The sequence below is a fragment of the Astatotilapia calliptera genome, chromosome 7 (genome assembly GCF_964374335.1).
Source record: "Astatotilapia calliptera chromosome 7, fAstCal68.1, whole genome shotgun sequence".
Classification (NCBI taxonomy): Eukaryota; Metazoa; Chordata; class Actinopteri; order Cichliformes; family Cichlidae; genus Astatotilapia; species Astatotilapia calliptera.
The window spans coordinates 28,828,323-28,850,371 of record NC_137428.1 but is presented as its reverse complement, the minus strand read 5'-3'; the positions used below and the strand labels follow the sequence as shown (position 1 = coordinate 28,850,371).

General features: G+C 39.3%; 1 protein-coding gene across 1 annotated transcript; it reads right to left on the bottom strand.

Moving 5' to 3' along the window:
• Nucleotides 1–912: 912 nt before the first annotated feature.
• Nucleotides 913–18,062, bottom strand: dbh (dopamine beta-hydroxylase (dopamine beta-monooxygenase)). Its single transcript, XM_026174127.2, has 12 exons — nt 17,309–18,062; nt 14,152–14,298; nt 11,781–12,038; nt 11,229–11,405; nt 8,264–8,366; nt 7,244–7,410; nt 6,950–7,093; nt 5,115–5,153; nt 4,669–4,728; nt 4,319–4,446; nt 3,892–4,051; nt 913–1,530 (listed from the first exon to the last, which is right to left on the bottom strand). The coding sequence occupies exons 1-12, from the start codon at nt 17,675–17,677 to the stop codon at nt 1,438–1,440; spliced, it is 1,845 nt and encodes a 614-aa protein (XP_026029912.2). The 5' UTR covers nt 17,678–18,062; the 3' UTR covers nt 913–1,437.
• Between the last annotated feature and the right edge of the window lie 3,987 nt (nt 18,063–22,049).

Below are 22,049 nucleotides of genomic sequence, written 5' to 3'. Positions count from 1 at the left end.
AATTTGAAACTAATAGTAACGCAAGACATGACTTTATAGATGTCATGCTGGGAAAAATTAAGTTGTTGATGAATACCTTGGCTTATATAGATTTTTTTTTTTTTTTAAAGACTAAATGCTCTTAATGTACAGAGAATCTTATCTTTAATGTAGGTGCTGTTTTTTTAGTTATAATTATTCTTAGTGTTTACACAAGCATCTAAATCTGGTTTGACACTCATAAGACAATGTTTTGTTTACTCTAACTTACACGAATACACTTGGAGTCCAGCACACACACTGTGAACAGCTCAGAAAAAGGTGTCTAAATAATGGAAGGCATTTGTATGTGTGTTTCCTGCTTCTCCCGCCGATGTTTGTTGAAACCAGTTCAGCACGAAATGTTTACTAATGTGGAATGATTCATCGATTCTGCTCACAAGGCCATTAATCATTGCAATGGTTGTTCTCAGGAGCAGTCTAGGTTAATAACGAGATTTATGTGGGAAATTTGAAACATGCTGATAAAACACTGCAGCTCTTTTATCACATTGTAGGTAGAGTTTCTGTTTCTTTTGTTTGTTTGTTTTTTAGCTTCTTCCTGTAATATGATTAAACACTGAAAACCTCTCGATGGAAAACTGGCTTGTTGTTAAAATTTATCTTGTTATTGGATGTTTGGATGTACATTTGGACTGTGCGTTTATTATTAATGCTTAGAGAGGAAAAACTTGACCAGTTTAAAATGAATAAAAAATGAGAGGTGGAAAGATGTGGCGGCCAGTCAAATTATAAAGCAGATGTTAACCCTCATTCATTTCTTCTGTCCAAAGCGATTTGTGTATTAATAAATGTCTATTTAACATTCAACACTTTGTGACATTCATTATTCATCCATCCATTTACTTTAACTAAGGAAAGGATAAAAATGTGTTTATTTTTAATTATTTTTATTTAATTTCTTGCCTTTGAATAACACTCAAGTCACTTATTATGCTGTGTTTAGTACAGATTGTAATTATTTACCAAATGACATCATGTTTCCAGCCCAAATGTTTTGAGTTGGTCAACAGGATCACAGGGAACAAACATGCAGATATGTTATGTCTCTGCACAAACGTAACATGTCTGTTGATAACAGCTACAAAAAAAACTGCCAGCATTATTTTAATTTAGTTTGATACCTGCCATTCCCAATTTGTAGAGTTTTAAATGGTTTCAATGGGGGGAAAAAATGTGATTGTTACTAACAGAATTTATATGTACTAACGATAACACAGACTGCAGGAATTTATATAAGTATATAGTTACAGCAAGTAGATAACAAACACATAAAAACCAAGGCAAACTGAATAAAATTGTGGGAACTTGTTTGGGTTTCCACTCTTGAGGTCTCCCTTTTCCTCGGGCTGAAACATCCTGCGAACCCCCTGCTGCTCATATTGAAGGTGTAAGGCATCAGTTGGTGCGAAGCGTGCCTCGCTTACAGGTGTACTGAGGTTTTTCAAGGACGGAGGTCACCGCTGGTATGGGCTGTTTGTCCCAGTCACCCTGGAAACACACGTGATATGTTCTTAAAATCAAATGTATTATTTAGTTCTCGGTGCTTTAAAATCATAGCCAGACGGTTTAGACAGATTTTATTGAAGTATTAACATTGCCGCCACTGTCACACATTCCTCAAATTCACAAAATTATGAAACGCACATGAAGCTTTGGGACATAGCTTTAAGACTGAAAATGCTAAATACTGTTAAGCTAAACCAGGGGTAGGCAACTCCAGGCCTCGAGGGCCGGTGTCCTGGAGGTTTTAGATGTGTCCATGATCCATCACAGCTGATTTAAATGGAGAAATTACCTCTTCAACATGTCTTGCAGTTCTCCAGAGGCCTGGTAATGAACTAATCATTTGATTCAGGTGTGTTGACCCAGGGTGAGATCTAAAACCTGCAGGACGCCGGCCCTCGAGGCCTAGAGTTCTACACCTGTGATTTACAGGAAACACTGTGACTATGTACTACTACTTTTCAGAAAAAGAAGCTGGTGTGACTCTGATACATTTAAATACGTTCAGTGGCCTTTAACTACATCTTGCTATTATCGGGTCACAAGAGAAGGCCATGGTCAGCAGAAATACTCAGATAGGCTGTTGCATTTAAATGATGCCCAGTTGGTACAAAAGGGCCCAAAGTGTGCCATGAAAACATCCCCTACACCATTAGACTACTACCAGCCTGAACCACTGATACAAGGCAGAATGGATCCATGTTTTCATGTTTGTATCAGCAGAAATTGAGACCTGTCAGGCCAAGCAACATGTTTCCAATCTTCTTTTGTCCACTTATGGTGAGCCTGAATGAACTGCAGCCTCAATTTTGTGCTTTACAGTAGCTCGCCTGTTTCAAGATTCAGTGTGCCGTGTGTTCAGAGATGCTCTTTTGCATGTCTTTTTTTGTAAGTGTTTAACAAGTGGTCATCTCAGCCATACAATTTTCTGTAAACCTTAGTGATGGTTGTGTTGGAAAATCCCAGTAGGTTGGCAGTTCCTGAAATACTCAGACCAGCAACAAGTATGCCAAGTTTAAAGAGTAATTTGTGTTCTGTATGCAATGCCTTGCACAGTGCTTAAAGCAGGTGCTGTTGAGCTTTGGTTTTTCTTTGTTGAGCTTCACATGTTTGATTCATGTTTTGTTAAAAACAAAACTTGGATATTTTGCATGAGCTCATCCCTAAATTGGCTCCACTGCTCATTATCTCTTGCAAAGTTTTCAAGTGCCAAACAACATCTGCTGTATGTACTCTGCCATACAGAGTGCTGGCAGCTCAAATACTAAAACCGTGAGCCTGACTATAAGTGCAATTGTTGAATTACTGGGTTAATTTCACTCATTACGGATTCCCCGAAAAAAAAAAAAAAAAAAAAAAAAAAAATATATATATATATATATATATATATATATATTTGCAGTTTTGGCACCATTACTGAAATATGCCAGATAAAAAGGTGTCAAACTAGTTAAAGAAGAGATGTACAGATATACCTTATTTCTAGAGAGACAGAATTGATAATACTTCCGTATTTTAAATCATAAGATTAGATAGAAAAATGCTGCTGGTGCCATTTTTCCAAAGTTGCTAACCACAGTATATTCGCTGACGGGGCTACTGACTACTGCTATGAGAATACACAATATAATTTGAGAACATCAGATGTAGAGCGTCTGTGTTATCGACACATTTTTTTCTGGATCACAGGCAAGTGACTTTCATTACTAGAGCACAAGCTTTTCATTTTGATGTGAAAGTTTTGCAGATGCTACTGACAAAATGTGGGGATTTTTCAGGTAAAAAAAATCAATCAACAGCTTTGGCCTTAATGGATTAACTAAACAAATCCTCACAGCAGACAGATTTTCTGTACATTTAGCTGATTCAGAACTGTAGCTGTGTACCTTGTGGGTTTCTTTCATAAGCAGTCCTGATTTTAATCTGGATTTTTATGTGACGTATTTGGCCTGAATTTTAAATTGTGTGCTGTTTCCAAACCTAGATCACCTAAAATCCGTTTATCCTTTACTTGTCTTAGTCATGCTCTGTTCGTGTATCCACCGAAACGCTGCAGTATGGTATATGTAACTGCTTTTCACTAACTGCACAAATTAAGTTAAACTTAAAGACTAAAGCAAAATTTCTGACAGAAAACCTTGATCGAGGCTTCTTCGCAGTTTGTAATTGATTTATTCTCTCTGATCCAAACAGCTTGTGTGCATCTGAGTTGATTTTACAAGTTAACAAGCTGTCTGTTCAGCTGCTCTGACTCACTGTCCCACTGATGTCTTCTTTTGAACTGGCCTAATTGGTGGCTTGGCAGTCTATTGTAGCGGGTGTATGTGTGTGTGACTGGGGACTTACAGGAAAGAGGCGTGCAGTCGACTGATTGCAGTGCATCGAGATGGGGGCTGTGTTATAAAGCGAGTCCAGCACTTCTCCGGTGAATTCATCCCACTCTAGTTGAGAAAACTGCTCCGTCACACTAACCTCACCACACACACACTGGTCATTTCCGTGGAACCTGCAGGGAAGGAGGGTAGGATGGAGAGGGGGAAGAGAGATTTGAAGGAAAGTCAATAAAAGAAGGAGGCAGAGTGAGATTGAGAAAGGATTAGGAATCTGAGTTATCAGGACACAGTTTTACTTTTGGACAATGTAATCACCACGCGTCCCCAGGAGGAGATGAGCTGAGAACAAAAATGGCTTAGTCACATGTGAGAGGAAGAGGGAAAGGAGAAAGAGTAGCAAATCGTTTTAGGGAGCGGGAAATGTTGTGTGCCTGCACTACCTGTTAATGAAGTTAAAATATTTCTGCAGGTATCCTTGGTCAACGTGGCTCTTGCAGAGCTCCAGCTGGGTACGGGGGTAGTAGTGAATGTAGTTGACACACATTTCCTCCATGATGCCAAAACCACCCTGAGGAGACAAAGATATTTCAGACAGTGAAAATATAGTACACAGAGCAGATACAGGGTTGCCAAGACAGCGAGAACAAAAGAAATATGTTGAGTTTTGAAGGAGAAAGATGGAAGGAGATTAAAGAAGCTGCTCGTGGTTATCCTTCTGTTATTCACAATGATCAGGGTGAAATCCAGCAACAAGAAAAGAGTTTTCATATATTCAGAGTGCGCTGCTCACCACTGTAGGCTTGCTCCTATCTTCTGTGTTATAAGTACACTTTGTTATAAGTACGTCACCCTGTGGGATTAAGCACAGATATGAAGACATTCCACCACATTTTATATTTAGCAAACAACACTGATGATACTTTAAGATTACTGCCAGAAAATCCATGCAGTGTCCAGACAGAGGTCTGCTGCTGCTATTCCCAAGAGATGGGCCAAGCTGCCTCTTCCTGTTGGACTTCTGTTTAAACGCTTTCTACAGTAGTAAGCTACTCTAATTAAAAACTTCATAGGCGAAGGGGAAATCATATCTACAGGGCTCTAGCATTAAAAAAAACAATTTTGGAAGACAGTAATCGGAATCTGTTCGTAGAACAAGCACTGTCGTGAAGTAAACAAAAACATGTTATTGCCTTTTGTAATTTCTGTTGAAAATACAGCCATTTGTTGGATACTTACAGGCAAAATGTTCACCATTTTCCTAAGAACTCGGATTGTCTGTATGAAAACAAAGACAAAAAGAAAGACAAAAATAGAGTTTTTCAAAATTAATAATAAGTCCTGCAAGAAGCTTCTGGGTTTAAGAAGCTTCTGGGCTGTAAGTGATGATGTGATGGTGAATGGGTGTTTGTCTCTATGTGTTAGCCCAACAATAGATTGGTGCTATAACCTAAAAAGCAGTCTGCTGTTCAACCTATGACAGGTGTAGGATAGTCCCCTGGATGGATGGATGCATGCATGGATGTATGTATTGATAAAAGAGTTCACATTTACCACTGCAAAATGCAATACTCTGCATAGCATCTTAATTTTAGATATAACTGGATACTCTGTGTACAGCACAAATGCAGTAAGAAAAACCAGTGGCTGCTTTCCTTGGAGGCACCTTTCACAGTTATTAGCTTTCTCTGTTAAAAGGTCTATTAGCTTGGCTGAGACTGGTTTGATGCGGTTCTTATTGCTCAATAAGGCTGCAGGTGAAACTTAATCGGACATCAGCAGCAGCTGGACGTTTTATTTGAGAGTCTGTGTCCAGCTGTGTGTGTGTATTTGCCTCAGGATAGTGTGCATAAATAAAACACAGCAGATGTCGACAACTGATTAGATGTTTAGTTGATAGGTCTTTGCATATAAGGCATTATATAAGGCATCCATCTATTACCTGAACTGCACCTTCACTCATTCATCAATGCTTTTCTCTAATATAAAGCCGGAAATGGAGACAAATTGTGTCTCTTTGCTGCTGCAAAGCTCCTGTAAAGGGAACTATTCAAAACCAGGATGCTGCTGAAGCTGAAGACTACATCACTATCTAGTGACGTCAATACTGATGTCAGTGCTTATACAAGGTTGCTGATGGTCTTTAGATGTATAAAAATGTTAAGTGTTCTAAGTGTGAGCTTCTCTTTTGCTCCTGTTTTTTGGACAGAAGTGACTTCTGACCTTCATCACTAGATACACTTTTTTGTTTTTTAAGAATAAGAATCTTTTTCAGTTACATATTGACTCTATTTTGAAATAGTTTTTCTAAAGCACATGTCAAAACTTGTTGAGCCTTTGCTCCCCAAAAATGAAAAGCTACCCGATGCCTACAGCCAATTTAGAATCGCCAGTTAACCCAACCTTCATATTTTGGACTGTGGGTGGAGCAGGCACAGGGATGATGTGCAGTACTTTCATACTGAAAGATTTCAGCTGATCAGTAAGTTGGAACTTGCTGAGAGACAGGAGTGCTAATTTGTACACCACTGTGCCATCCAATGTGTCCCAAGTGCTTTTTAATATTAAACCCAACATGTTATTAACCAGCCAGTGAAAATATACTGTAAAAGTATGTGATTTATTCCTATTTTAACAGAACATTATTAAATTACTCAGCATTAACCACAGGAAATTAGTAAGTAAATGATGAAGAAGTACTGTGATTGACTCACAAACACGTTGTGTACATCATTAACAACATGCATGATTGCATATTTATTTGCATTTTTAGCTGTTTTTTGCCTCTCTAGCTTGTCTGTGTATCTTATGGCCTGTGTATAGTGTACACGGGTCACTTTACCACAGTCCAATCAGACTTTACGGCAGTAAAACAGCTTCTTTTTTTTAAATGTTGGAGAAAGTAGTAAAAGGGTAGAAAAAGACTTAATTTACCAAATATTTGTTGTGAATAAGCTTTGAAACACACATCTCTTTGAGATCTAAAATAAAGGCCACCTTAACCCAGTCTAATTTTAGACACAGTGTGCAAAGGTGGAGTTCCTCTGCGTAAACAGAGCCCTGCTATCTCCCACCTGGTAGTGCGTACTGAAATGCTGGTCTTCCTGTACCACCTCCAGCTCTTTGCCTCCCCTCACCAAAATCGTCCTCACCCCACGCCCCGCCAAGTGGGTGTGCAGCTGGGAAGCAAATACATAGATTCCACCTGAAGGCAAAGCCTGGGTAGACAGAGAAAGAGTCAAGCTCCAAGTAAAACTTTTTTTTTACCATAGAGACAAAGAGAAAAAACTTGGGAAAAGAAAGACATGTCAGCCAAAATATCCCCCCCAGCATTTTAACTATAAATAATGAAGTAAATCTGTACATACTGTTTGGGTACACTTGGAGGTGCAGTATCCACTGAGGTAAAAGGTGTGTTGTTTAGGTGGGATAGCCATTACAGGAGTGTAAACGAGGCCCAGCTCCATGATCCCTGCATCGTAGCGCCTCAGGCTCGGGGTGTAATACAGTCGTATCCCTGATGAGTCACGCCGGCCTGCGTGAAGAATATTAAAATATTAGAACACATTTAGCATATCTTAAGTTAACTACTTACTTTTAGATCATTTTAAAACATTTGATAGCCAGAATAGTCTTGTATTATACCAGACTAAGAATACACATAAGGAATTTATTTCAGGTGCTGTTTGTGTGCTACAGCAACAGATCTTGGAAGGAGATTAACAGAAACATAAAAAGAGGATTATAAGGTAAGGTCTAGTTAATATGTAATTATATACTGTAATATGTAGTATGTATGTTTGGCCCAGGTAAATATGACTCCTCCTATTTTCTGTCAACTGTTTAGACAACACAGTATAACAACCTCTAAAACGCTTGCTATGTGCAATTTGTTAGCATAAGATATTAAAAGGTGATCTTGGTGATATTTCTGAAATTAATTTAATAATTCAAGAGGAACCCTCTTGGTCCAGGGGTCCAGCTGGGGACCTTTGTTGAATGTCATCCTCCACCCCTCGCTTCCTTGTTTCCTGTTATTGAAGACCTGTGGTTTCTAAATTATTTTAAATCGCAGAAATACTGTATTATAAGAGCCAGGGCTGAAAAAGTAAGAAATACTTGGAAGATATCTGTGTATTTCAAGGTTTGATTGGGATAAGGAAGACAAAGTGAGTCTGCACTGACAGAGTTCAAGACAACCCTGTGGATCTTGGAGAGAGATACTGCACAGAGAGTCCTGCTGCTGCTGCTGCTGCTGTGTGTGTGTGTGTGTGTGTGTGTGTGTGTGTGTGTGTGTGTGTGTGTGTGTGTGTGTGTCAAAGAAAGTGAAAAACATTCTTAGAGGCATGCGCCTGAAGTTTGTATGTTCACATATATACTGTATGTACCGGATATAAGGAGAGGGTTGTGGTAATGGACCTCCAGACGGAGGAATCTTGAGGAACCTGGTCCACCCATAGCCAAGCCTGCATCAGGGGGATAGTAGAAAGCCTGCAAATACACATAAATGCACACAAATACACACATATGTATGATTAGTTTTTTTTTTTTAAGATCATGTCACAGGTTTTTTTCACATATCATACAACACGGCAAAAACGTTTTCGGGTTTCCTTTAATAATTTTTTTATATGCTTGCAATATATTGTTCCATTTATCCATAAGCATCATTCTTCTGTTCTCTGAACATGTGATCGCTTCGTCAAAGCAAGCTCTCCTTGTCCTGTTCAATAGAATTCTTGCTGAAGCCCGCAAAGAAACAGGGATACCTATGCACAACCAAGTACATAGTTTAAATCTGTAAATTAATTTACTTAGCACAGGTTATTACTGACAACTGAGAATTTTTTTTGTCATGTCATGTATAATTATGACTTAAATCATGTGTATCTATATTTTTCTTATAGAAAAAGAAATATTTTTTTACAAAAAAGAAAAAAAAATACTACAAACAAAAAAGGCTGTATTCTTCAGGATCATATCAGAGCCACTGCCTTCATCGATTACATAGAGAAATCCACGTTAAGCTTTAATCTTGCTCTCATGTCATAACATTAAATCCTCTGAAACATGTCCCTTGCACACAAACGCACCTTTTTCTTCGGTGCTATTCTCCCTTTTTGCATTCTGATAGCATCATTCATTATTGATTTTCTTCACTTCAGAACTTCCTTCACTCTATTTTTCTCTTTTTCTCTTGTTTTGCATGGCCACGTTTCCCTTCTGATGCGGTGCCGAGGAGAATGAAACAACACTATTAAGAGGTGATGAAAGAGGCCTGAATATTTCCCACCTAATCTTGTCTCCACAGCTCACAGCTCACAGAAGGCATCCTGCTTGTTTTTGTTTAGCTGGCAGATAATCCAATCGGAGAGGGGCCAGGCTGCCTGTGATACAGTGGGGAGTAGTGCAGACAAATATGTTGACAGCCTCACCATTCCTTGTCTGCTTTGCTTCTTGTGGCCAGCAGTAGGCTACCAAAGTATGGTAGATTAATAGCTGATAGATGACCGACTGACTATGTAGCTGACTACTTCATAACAAGCGTCACCTCCCCTGTTTATGAGAGGTCCTTTCAAAAATGTAAATCTCCCAAAGAAAACGACACAAATCGTGGAACCTGGTTAAAAATAAAACAAACTGGCGATATGATGATGTTTTATCACTGCTATGCAATCTTTTAGTGACTTTCAGAGGTAATAAGGACATGACTCCAAAACTCTGCAACCAGATGCCACAAAGAAAACTTCTAAATGTTATAATTATTATTAGATTTCACTACATAATAATTAAAGATGAATGAAAAGCTTAATGGCATTAAAGATGCTGATTTACGCTCATTTGTAACTCTGTATTTTTATACTTGGTGTTTGTGGGATTCATAGTTTAGTCCTTATTTATCATATACTGGACCTTACATCATCCCCTCTAGTTCGTCTGCTGTCTGAAACCAGACAGTTTAGCTCTCCTTGGGTTGGGGGCCCCATCTCTTAAAGTTTTCAGCCACCTTTGGTGGTGCCTCCCATTGATGTTCCTGTACACAATGCCAGCCACTTACTCGTGCCTCCGTGTAAGCATCTTACATCCTGCTACTATGTGGTGAATAGACTCTGGGACATCTATGCGCAGTGTGTGGCAGACTCCTGTCTCTATGGATGTGGTCCTTAGGGCCTGTTCTTGTGCTGGTATAATCAGAGCTCTGTAATGTCCTTTAGGCCGACATTTTGTAGCCACTAGCAGGATTTTTTTAATGTCAGTCACTTCAGTCAGTGGTACATCTTATGCAGGGACTTAGTCCTCCACTATAGTTCGTCTTCCTGTTCCTCATCACTGTGTGTCTTTAGCTGCCTACGGCACTTGGTGTACAGTGTGACCTTGGCAATGGGGGACAGCAGAGCTCTGAGCAGAACTCCTTTTTAACTTTGGTTTGTTCGCTACCAAACCTCAAACTTTTTAGGTGCTAAATGTTCCACACTGACTTCTTTGCTCTGAAAACAGCTGTCTTCTACAGCTGGCAATGAATTTGTTGAAGGTAAAAACTGTGGACAGGGAAGTGAAAGCAATGAGAAAAAAAAAAGGCAAGCAAGTTTTCGTAGAGGGGAGGCAAGCCTCAGAATAAGGTAGCAGTTTTGTGATTGAAAAGAAAAACAAATCACTAACAACAAGAATCTAAGTACTGTTTGGGTTGCATCTGTATTTTTCTGCTTCTTAAAAAGCCATCCCAACCCATGTTCTCTAGTAGCAAACACTTGGAGAATTCAGCCTCACAATGATAGGAAGAGCCAGCGTTAAAGGGTAGAAAAGTGGCACTGCTATAAACGGCTCGCTGCAGCAAGCCAAGTTATTCCTGTTTCAACTTTTCTGACACCTTCTCCTTACCTCCTCACTGCAGTTTTAATTTGTGTCTCCTATGACGATATTTGTGCTTCCATGTAAGCATGAATATTTCTGTGTGAGTGTGCATCCCACATGCAGACTGTCTCCAAGCTCTTAATAGATATGTGCTGCGTGTGGGCTCATCTATACAAGATTTTATGCTGGCAATTCTAGGCTTGGATATCACTTGCGTAGGAGTTTTTGTTTATCTCCTATTATAGGTACAAGCTTTGGACCAAAAACTTTCCCAACTCTGTGTTTCAATTAAGCACTTGCTATATGTATTGAAAAAAAAAAGTTTTTAAAAATAATGTTTATGTGGGTGTCAGTCTTTTTTAAATTATTTTCCCTTTGTGGCTTATCTGTTTTGCAAATTGAAGACATTTGGGTTAGGAATTTAAGCTTATTTGTATTTCATACTGAGGCAAGGTAATGTCATTCAGACAGGAGTAGGAAGGTCAGTATTTCCCATCATACCTCAGCCCCCATAGCCCATGCAGCTAGCACGTGTCGGCAAAAGTTGAGCTTTTTCGGCTTCATTTTGTCATCACAGGAGCCGCTGTACCCTGGAACTGCAGGGACATCCGGAGAACACTCAAACACTTCTATGTGATGCACGATGGCCTCGTTCCCTGGAGTTATCGCCGACTCGTACTGAAAGAAAAAAAGAAACCGTATATGTATTTTTATTGCTGCAAGACATGTCAATACTGCTGTGGCAGGAAGTCACAGGCTGAAATGTATCTGTTTTTTTCTGCTGTCATGTAACATTAAAGGCATTACGTTCCCATATGTGCCGAGGATTTCTTAGTAATCTATGTCACTAAAAATGCCTGTGAAAAGGGTTATTTTTTGTGTTGACACTTCTGCTTTGTGGCCATGCTGGGTATTTTGTTTGATCTAGCTTGTAGACATGGAGAATAACAGCTGCCTGTGCACAATCATCTGAAACACCCCCTCAGCTGTGTGTAAAAAGACTATTCGCTGAATATTTCTGTTTTTACAAGCTTTTTTTCCTTTCTTTTTTACCATAACAATGTGGTTCTTGGCCAAATTTTCCGGCAGGTTGTGGATGTAGCACCAGTAGGTGGTCTCTTGATTTGGTATGATGACATTTGGTGCCACTACATCTAACATTTGTACGTCTGGAGGCAGGGTAGGTGGCGGCGTGTCGGGACGCAACATCAGGACTCTCTGTACGCCGGTGCGGATCTCGGACAGGTTCAGCTTATCCAGTGAGGCAAGTGGTTTATCCAAGAAGCCGTAGATGATGTGCACAGTCCCCTCCTGACAAATTAGAGCAATCACAAAAGAAAGAGTGTTTAATGGCCACAATAGGAGAATATGAACCTCCATGATGTGCATTTCTACTTAAGCGTCCCTTCATTTTTATTAGGCTTTAATGCCTTCTGAGGCAAGCACAGCAAACTTTTCATTATGTTGTCATAGTGATGAGTCTTGCTTTGGTGCATCTGACTTAAAAATCTAATGTGGTGCCATGGAAACTATAATCATTATAATGTTCAGAGTGTTTTATATTCACACCTTAAATTAATCAGGTTCACAGCAATGAAAATACTGCAAAAGTGCAGGCACGTGCAGACGCATGCACATAGGCCCTTTCTCATTAGCATGCACAGTGCAAAGACAATGTGTTACATTGATGTGCTAACTCAAATACTTTCTGTCTGACACTCATGATTTTTCCTCCTTCTTCATCACCTTCTTGTTGTTTTGGCTTGAGGCCAAAACCAGCAAGTAAAATCATGCTGTAGTTCAGTCAGACGTGATCTGTGTAGCACCTTGTCATACAGATTATTGCCATACAAAGTGATTTAGAGGTGAAAAATCAAAAAGACAGCAAAAAGATAAACACTACAGTACTGGGGTTACAGTAAATAATTTTTCAACTTAGTCATTAAAGGCAATTAAACAAACAAAAAGAAAATGTGTGCTCTCAGAATAAAACAACGCCCTTAATTTGAAGAATATTTAAAGCACTTCCTGGATTTCAATTTGTTGCATCTTCAAAAAATAAAAATACAATAACTGAGCCTTACACCGGAGTATCGTTGCACTGGTTTACTGAACCTTACTTTCAGGGCATGTACAGAACATGAGCATCCATTTTCTACTGCCTCCTACAGGACACACTCTTCTTCCACTTCCTTACACATTAATGTAACACAGAACTAATACTGCCTCTCCTGGCATTACCATTGTAACAACACATTCATTCTGTTTCTTTCAGAAGAATAACAGGAACTTAGGATGTAGGTATCTATGAATAATAACTATTATGTATACTCATATATTTATATAACCACTTATTTCTTGCGATACCACACAATTGTTTTTGTTTAGAGTGCTCCTTAGAAGGGACACATATAAATTAAAAAATATATAGAAGAGTTTAGAGGCGCTGTCTTTTAAACAATATTTAAAATGCATTTATTCTTACAGCGTAGCCGTCTTCAAGTAAGTTTCGACAGGGAGTTAAACAGATTTCATTGAATCAATTATTCTTTTCTGGCATTGTTCCACAGACAGGAATTTTCTCCTCCAATCCTCCAATGTGGTCAAGATGGTATCTAGCCATCACAGGAGGTAATTAGCATACCTCTAGCCTACATATGACAAACAAGGTTTTACAGTAAATAAAGTGATGAGCGGCAAATTAGCATCAGCATGCATCTTTGTCTGAATTTAAATGACACATTACACGTCTGCTGAATTGCCAACATCTCCTTTCAATGTGAAGAGGTGCCAGTCAAAAGAGACTAAACCAACGGGAAGGTTTTTAGATTTACAAATTACAGACTATTAAATATCCTGGCTTACATGAGGACTTCACTGCCTTTTTAAAACCTTGTTTGTCATTTAAAATGCTTTTATAGTATGTGCAATCAGTTTTGTGTTGCTTAAGAATTTGAGGGCTTGCTGAAAACCACTGGGAGGTTTTTTCAGTTTGAACAACACCCATAACTATGCGGTTCTTCAGTAATAGGTAACTTACCTGCTAATTTCCTAACTGAGTTTATCTGATGACTTCTGGCGTGCACTCTTTTTCCTCCGTTCACCTTTACTTGGGGGAGCAGTTCAGATTTAGCAGTTTGTAAGATAAATTGTTGCTTTGGGGAGTTTTATGCATTTATTTATTCACTGCATTCTAGTGGGATAGCCGTGACGATAGCCAGCCTCTCTTTCTGAAAACTGTAATTAACAGTGTGAGCAATATTTTAATAACCTTTGGTTTTAAAAAGGAAAGCAAAAGGAAAAAGAACTGCACCATCAAATTCATAAATAAACCACCTAAAGAAAGAGTCTCTTACTAGGTTTCTCCTGAGTACCAGAGCTTTAAAGAGCAGTGACATACACTAAGAATATAAACTCTTCACACCTCTATGACGTAGTCTCTGGGATCGCAGGTACTGAATGGTCTTTTGAAGAGCAGGTAATATCCTTCAGCTTTCTGTTTGGCTTCAATCAGGTCGTAGTCTTGTTGGCTGTCTAGTGATACATGACCCTTGCTGTCACTCCAAGCATCCTGCAGGAGAAGACAGAATAAGTCTGGTTAGGTTTTGAATAACACGCAACAAATAGCAAAGCAAAACATTTGAGAACACAGCGATAAGTTAGAGTCAACACTGAGCAACCTATTCTTAACTGAGGGTTAGTCTAGGTTACATTCTTTCAGGGAATTTCATTATTCTGCCATTAATGAACAAATTTCGAGAGAGTTACGAGTGTGTGCAAAGCATGTAGCTGCTTGTTTCTTAAGTGGTGAAAAAGTTTTGGAGTTGTTTGGCAAGTAATTATAATCCAGTTAGAGAAATCATTGAAAGTGTGCCAGTTTGTGTTTTAGAGCCATCCAAGCCTGGTGTACACGATATTCTACTTCTCTGCCAGGGGGCTTTGCAGCAGCTCAGCTCGCTCTATCCACTTCTGTTATGTTTCTCACATTCATACCTGGCCAGAATAGCACCTAAGATCTCTTTCTTTATTTCCGTCTCCCTCTCTGTCGCTCTTATATAACTGTTCTGCACACACTTCATAGACTTTAAAGCCAGCAATTCTGAAAACATACAGTATGTACAAATCAGGGGGAAAATGTTCACATTAAACAATATGTGCTATGTATGCATGTATGGAATTCACAAGCTGTGAGCTCTACAGATGGCTGAGACACAGAGTTATACAACTATTTTAAAAAGTGTTGAAGCCACAGTTTATGTGTTATCTAATCTTTTTATTTATTTGTTGTTGTTGTTGTTTTTAAAGGAATCTCCGCTGCGTGTGAATGAGTGGAGGAATCTTTTGTCCCTGCCCTCTGAAAAAGCACAGATCAGTGTATAAGTTATGATAGAGGTCTTTCAGTTCTGGGTCACACAATAAACATGTTGGTAAATGCAGTGGGTAAAATTAATGTTGATTGTGAGGGTTTTTTTCCTAGTGTCATATAAAGAAATTAAGACTTGAGACTTTTGCTAGCTTTTTTTTAGCTGCTGAATGCTCCAGTGTGTGCACAAGGTAGGCAACACTTTCTAACATCCTCTTTTCCCCCTGAGCAGGTAGGTGGGATTTTAGAGCTTCCATCCAAGCGCAGGTGAGAATGATCCTACACAAGGAATGAGAGTAAACAAAAAAAAAGATAACATTTCAGAACAGAAAACCAAAGAATGACAGGCTTGATACAGATGAAGAGCTATTGAGACTAAACTGATAATTCTCTGTAGTTTTATCATTTCCAAGGACTCTTTACACATCGTCATCTGGTACAGACCATTATCAATTTTTTTTTATTGTTTATATTTGCTTTAATACTCTTGAAAAAAATTCCAAACTACCGGTACTTGCATTTGTTTTATGTTATTTAATGTTACTATATCTAATATAGCAGCTGTAAATGGCTTTGCATTAACAACTGTTCATAACTGTCATACTGCTGGACCCACAAGTTTTGAGTTCTGTGGACTTTGAAATCTTATTTATTATGTTTTTTAGCTTTTTAAATGTCTTATTGTTTTCTTTCTTTTAGCTTTAAGTTCTATTGTGTGTTTATTTCATCTTCCATACACACTGCTGTGAAGATCATAGCAGAGATTTTTTTTTCATCAATCTATTGAAAGTCCGGAGTTTCTGAGTTCCTGATTGTACAGAAATGGTTCAAGCTTGAGTAGCCAGTCACTGAAAAGTGTGTGAATATATGTGCGTGTGTGTGTGTGTGTGTGTGTGTGTGTGTGTGTGTGTGTGTGTGTGTGTGTGCGTGCGTGTACGCGTGTGTGTGTGTGTGCGTGCGTGTACGCGTGTGTGTGTGAGTATGTGCCTGAGAGGGAGCAAGAAAGAGAGGGAGGGAGGGAGGGAGACAGTGGAACAGCAGTGACCTTTCTTCTGTGGGTAATTTTGGCCTCCTGAGGGAAGAACGATGGAACTGGAGAAGAAAGAAAGTCCGACAGGAGGCAATCGATTGAACAAGAAAAGACTTACAATGATGCGAGTGTTACATGTAGATTGTAGATGCTTTTAAAAGGTGGGAATGCTAGACACCGACATTTATGGAAATATTTCAGAATTAAATGAAGGCATATCTTTGAAATTAAGTATAAATTATACAAATTGTTTAAATTTTACACTACTCCTTATTAATTCATAAACATTCTTATTACATGTATCCCCATTTTAAACTGGACAATTCCATGTCAAGATCCAAAAGCATGCAGCTTGTTGATATATATGTAAAATAAATGTATTGTACTTAATTTTTTTCCCCATCTTATTGAAGGAAACAAGAAAATTGTCTGTAATAGATATGGATTATTGGAACGTATTAGCACCACATGTGTTGCCTGTAGCTGAAAAATAAGTGATATTCCATATTTTGATAACTACACCACTTAGACTCTGTTCTTATGTTACTATTATAAAATATTAAAGAAAAATATCGAAAGGAGAAGGAATGAGAATCTAAACACATTCTGGTGCTTTCGTTAATATTTCCACATAAACTCTTTAGGAATACTAAAAGAGGGGGGAAAGTGTAAATCCAAACATTTTTATAGCTATGTATATTATTTTTAAGGACAGCGTATTAGAGAAAAAGTTGGATTTTGTTTAAAGGCTCAAGTCTGGCAAAAAGAAAATGAGGTAATATACATACACATCTTAATCAGCACAGGATTCAACTTTGATATGCTAATATCTGCTAATAATTCCCAGATGAATTTCAGCTATTAGTGCTGTTTGAGTGATTTCCAATTAGTGCAGACCGCCTGCATCCTTTGTGACTATGTGATCATGAAGCACACCATCCGCCGGCTCCTTCTGGAAAAACACCAATCTCACACTCCAAGGACCACAGGCAGATGATTTCTGAGAAAGAGGAAAATCTCACCTCTTTAAGGACTTCTGTGTAATCCCTGAGCATTTATGAATATGGCAAGCTAACTTGCAATAAAAATTGGCAAAGGGGGCACGATAGACTCTTTTACCTACTAAAATTAAAGTCCTTTTTACAGAGTCTTATGAAGATAAAATACACACATCTAGGGTTTACTTACTCCAAAGTAGCTCTGGGTTCCAGAGTCCCACAGTACCAACAGGTCAGCATTGGTCAGCTCTCCCCGATCGGACATCCCCAGGACCACCCCGTGTCTGAGCTCTGCAACCCTCAGCTCCATATAAATCTCCTGGTTGGTGTAGCTGACGTTCCAAGCCAGCTGGAGCTCCCCACGTGGATCAAGGGGCACCCGGAAAGGCATGGGGAGAGGTGGGAGAGGGCGAGAGGGGTTCGGTTTAAGGCTGGACACTTCAACAGCATTGTTGGGCGCCTGGTAAGAAGCCACCAAGATGACCATTAGAGCAGCCAGGGCAGTAAAATACATGATGGTTATGTCCTGAAGGCGAAGGTTTTTGCTGAAGATCCGCATCCCCAACGACAGATCGTAATGAGCTTCAGTAAAACAGCGAACAGAGTCTCTCAGGTTTTCTTTCCACCTCTATTTATTTTCTTTCTCTTTAACCAAAGTTGAACTGGAGTTCAATCCAAAATGTTTTGTGGAAACTTTTTCTCCAGAGCTGTAAAATTCTCCAAACTCAAGCACTCACTGTGTTTCTCTTCTTTGCATTCTGGCCACGGCAGAATCCCTTTCAGTGGTCATTCGAGGATTGTTGTTTTTTCTTCACATGTTTTCTATCCTCTCAGGCTCTCGTTTTCTGAAAAGTTTGACTTTCTTTTAAAAACCACCAGTTTCCCAGTGTTTAGGGTTCTCTGTCTCCAAACCTTTTTGGGTATTGTCTCTGAGCAACTGCCCGGTCTCTGTCTGTCTCATCCACCTCTCTGGTTTTTAAGAGACTCCTCCCTAGTGATTTGTCTGTTTTTATCCAGCCTAATGGTATTACATTTGTTGAGGAAAATTGGATTGTATTCTTTAGGCCCTGGGGTCAACCATGATTCTGCACATCTGCCAGACCCTAATTGATCCAAATTCAACCATGGACATTATCAGCGACAATCAGCTTCAGCTAACCAAACTTTATTGCTGACTCCATCTTTGTCGCTTTGTCTTTTTGCTCGGTAAACATGTATCATATTAAAATTTTGTTTTATACCTAGCTTTTTTGGGTATTTAAAAAAGCAGATTTAGGGGGCAGCAAACGGTTCGGGAGGAGTAAACAGGGCATTAACTTATTAGGCCCATTCCTTAAGCCACTGCCTGAGGCTGCAGAAGACCTAATCAAGCTGTCAATTATGGGGTTCAAAAGCAGAAAGGACATGGTTTTAAAGGTTAGAAAAGTCCCTGCGGAAACCTGTTTGTGTGTCGTGTATGTCTGTGTTTGCATGTGGCAAAATAGAGGACGAATTGGAAGAATGAAAGACTGCTATCACAGTATTTCTACCTTCTGCATATATTTGAGTATTTTTGCATCAGATAAGGAAATAATGGGTTGATATTTGAGAAGGATTGTCAGGCTAGCTGGAAGTTACTGCTGGCAAGATTTACAGGAAAATGCCGGGCACGTATTCCCCTTATATATGACCTTTTACATTTCAACGAGCCACTGGTGAGCTATACGGGTGTAATCCAGAACCCAGTGGCTGTACTTTCAGGTTTCGGGTACAGGTGCACCCTTCTGACTGTACACACCCCCAAAAAAAACAAAAAATATTAAAGTACTGACTTTTAGTCTGGTTTCCGGCTATTCGGATGGATGGGCATTTTACAGGAAATGCAATTTCTGTTCCACATTGGTTCAGCGCACGTCTATCTTTTCTATAGACGTAATTAAATCACTTTCCCTAAATATCAGGGGCTAGTTGTCTTCAATCAATATGCAGATTTTGTGTATTCAATATTGCACATGATGTCTGACTACGTTTTTTTTCCCAGAAGAGACTCATTATGAGAAAGGTTTAGATCAGAGCAGACAACGGACAGCAGATGAGAAAGGCTGGTTAATGTAATAAACTCTGTTACTCCCTGAGGCAAAAAAGATCTGTGTGTCCTTTTAGTGTCTCTGGCCTTCATTTGAGGCTCAGTAATCCTCTCTCTCTTTCTCTTTACATCTCTCTCTTTCTGTAAAATAATTGTCTCTTTTTTATCTTTCACACCACCACTTTTCAGCCTCCTGTTTCTGCTCCATTACACTGCTCTGTATTCACTACTGATCATTCTGTTCCCATCACTTCTTGGCTTCTCATATCTCATACATGCGCACTTATCTTTCTGCTGCCACTACTGATGTGTCAGCAAACAAAAACAAGATGAGACGCCGTAAAGTCAGCTGGGATCTGGAAGGAAAGGGCGAGGGGAGTGGGGAACAGATTTAGAATAAATTAGGCTTCTTTGTCTGATTATGTTTGCTTTGAAAAAAAAATGAGGTTTTTAGTCTATGTCATGTCTAGATCAATGCGCATATTGCCTCCAACACCTCTGCACCATGCAATGATTTTCTAAAAACTAAATGATGAAGACATTTTGGCTCTGGATTTATCTTTTTCAGAAGCCCTGCAGCATCTCCCAAACAATAAAGCTCCAACTTTGCTGCTGGTTCAGGGCACATCTGCTTGCTGACACCTTGAAAGTAGAGGGTGAGTGTGTGTGCATGTGTTTTTATGTCTCTCTGTGTGTCATTAGTGGGTGGATGAGAGTGGGTGAATGAGCAAAGGGTCTGTATGAGTGTATGTGTGCATGGCTGGGTCTGGGGCTTGCTGAGCCTTCATCCCTGGGACATGGTCACCACTCCCTGCTGGATGCTTCTGCCCCTCCCTGAGATGCAGGTCCTTTTTGGTTCTCAACTCGTACCAGGGTGGCTGGCCTCTAGTAAGGTTGACTGCCCATTTGCTATTGTTCTCTGGGACTCTCACCCTTTGGCCGTGGACACCCCATCTGGGGCCTCCCTCTTTCTCCTGCTTGGATGGATGTTGCAGGTGTTGCCAAGATGTGTCGCCTTGGGTCTTTGGTACTCTTGGGGGCTGTGGATGGTGTGGTTGTCCTGGTTCCATATGCCTCTGGTTTGGTCTAGCCATTTTAGCTCGCCGCTCTTTAAGGACATCGTCACTTTAAGCCAACTCTCCCCTCATTGACTGCCCTTTGTCGATAAAAGGTTTGATCAGCATTGAGAGCATACTGAAGCCTTTTGGCCTCGCAGGGACTAATTATACAGAAGATGACTTTATTATACAAAACTTTGTCCATTACTAACACGGGCATTTACCAATGTAAGACTATATAATAAAAAATCACAAAAGGCTTTAAATGTGTTTCCCTCCACCAGCTTTTCTCATGGGTTAAGCACACAAAAGCCTGTGTGGAAGCACAATGAATGAAAGATTATAGAAAAATGAGTTTTGTACTTCACTACAGTGGAAAAGTTAATTAAAGCAGAAATGCAATGGAAAACAGCCCTGCATCTCACAATAGACTTTTTCTTTTGAGTGACATCTGTTTGTACTGCATTCACTACATTCACTTTGCTACCTGTCCTTTTAATGTCTGCCTTTCTGTTGTATTACATCTATTTTTCTAGTTTGTTATGTATTCCTGTTGTCTTATTATTTATGTTTCCTGCACAGTTGGTGTGGAGCACCCACAATTTCACTGTACATGTACAGTGACAATCAAGGACTATTCTATTCTATTCTATTCTATTCTATTCTATTTTATTCTATTCTACTCTACTCTACTCTACTCTACTCTACTCTATTCTACTCTAGTCTTTATGAATATATGAGAATATTTTCAGTTTTCTACATCAGTGCAACTTTTAAGATTTGACATGTAGTCTTTTAATCATGTCATTGTCTTGCATCATCATCTTCTGTTGCTGTGATTTAATGAGCTGTGACTATAGGGAATTTCATTCCCTGGATGGGAAATTAAACTAGATCATATTAATATCAATAAATCAAATGAATACATTTGTTCTACTGTTGGCATGGGATCTGTTTTTGAGTTATATCATACTTGAAGTATTTAAAGTAATGCAATATTTGCTGAACAATGACTGTTACAACAACAAGTGACAATGAGGGAAAGGCTGTGTAACTGGCACATACTGACTGTGTTAAAGTTAGCTAATGTTAGTCACAATGAGCTACCAGAGTAAGCAAAACTGGAGCATCAAGCCCCAGAGTGTAGCGAAGTGAGAAAGATTGTTTTATTGATTGTGAATTTCAATTTTCTGTTACTCAACGAGGATTGTTTTACTTCTTCTTTCTAAAGTTACATATAGTGTCACTTAGACTTCAAATGCTCACGCAGTGATCCTGTGATTCGGGGCCCCTAAGGGTGTGGGGCTCCAAGGCAGTAGCCCACTTTTGCCTGTCTGTTTGCTAATCCAGCTTTGAGGGGGGAAGAGGACTGTACTAAGATGTGGAATTAAACTCCAACAAAACTGATGTTACTTAGTGCACTTTTATTAAATTCTGCTACTGAATCAGAAGCAGAAGCTTTCACAGACTGGCCACTCTGACACACATCACCTTGTTTGCAAGTGTGTATACACACACACACACACACACACACACACACACACACACACACACACACACACACACACACACACACACACACACACACATGCACAGAGAGAGAGAGAGAAAGAGAGAGAGAGGGAGAAATGGATAAAAGCCAAATTCACCTTGACGTGACCACTCCAAGCAGCCATCTCATTCTCTGCTTGTATAAATATTTCAACACGGCAGACTCTCAAAGTGTACTAATCTCCAATGCTTTCAGTTTAGAAAAATGAATGCAATAAAAAGTCACACTGCTATCCTTAATATGATAGCAAACTACC

Bases quoted from the DNA above. Each gene is read 5' to 3' on its own strand.
- dbh (XM_026174127.2), bottom strand. From the start codon at position 17,677: ATGCGGATCTTCAGCAAAAACCTTCGCCTTCAGGACATAACCATCATG. The intron at 14,299-17,308 runs GTAAGTAAACCC...CTTCTCCTGCAG, and splicing joins GAACCCAGAGCTACTTTGGA to GATGCTTGGAGTGACAGCAA. The intron at 4,729-5,114 runs GTAAGTATCCAA...TTAATCCCACAG, and splicing joins AAATGGTGAACATTTTGCCT to GGTGACGTACTTATAACAAA.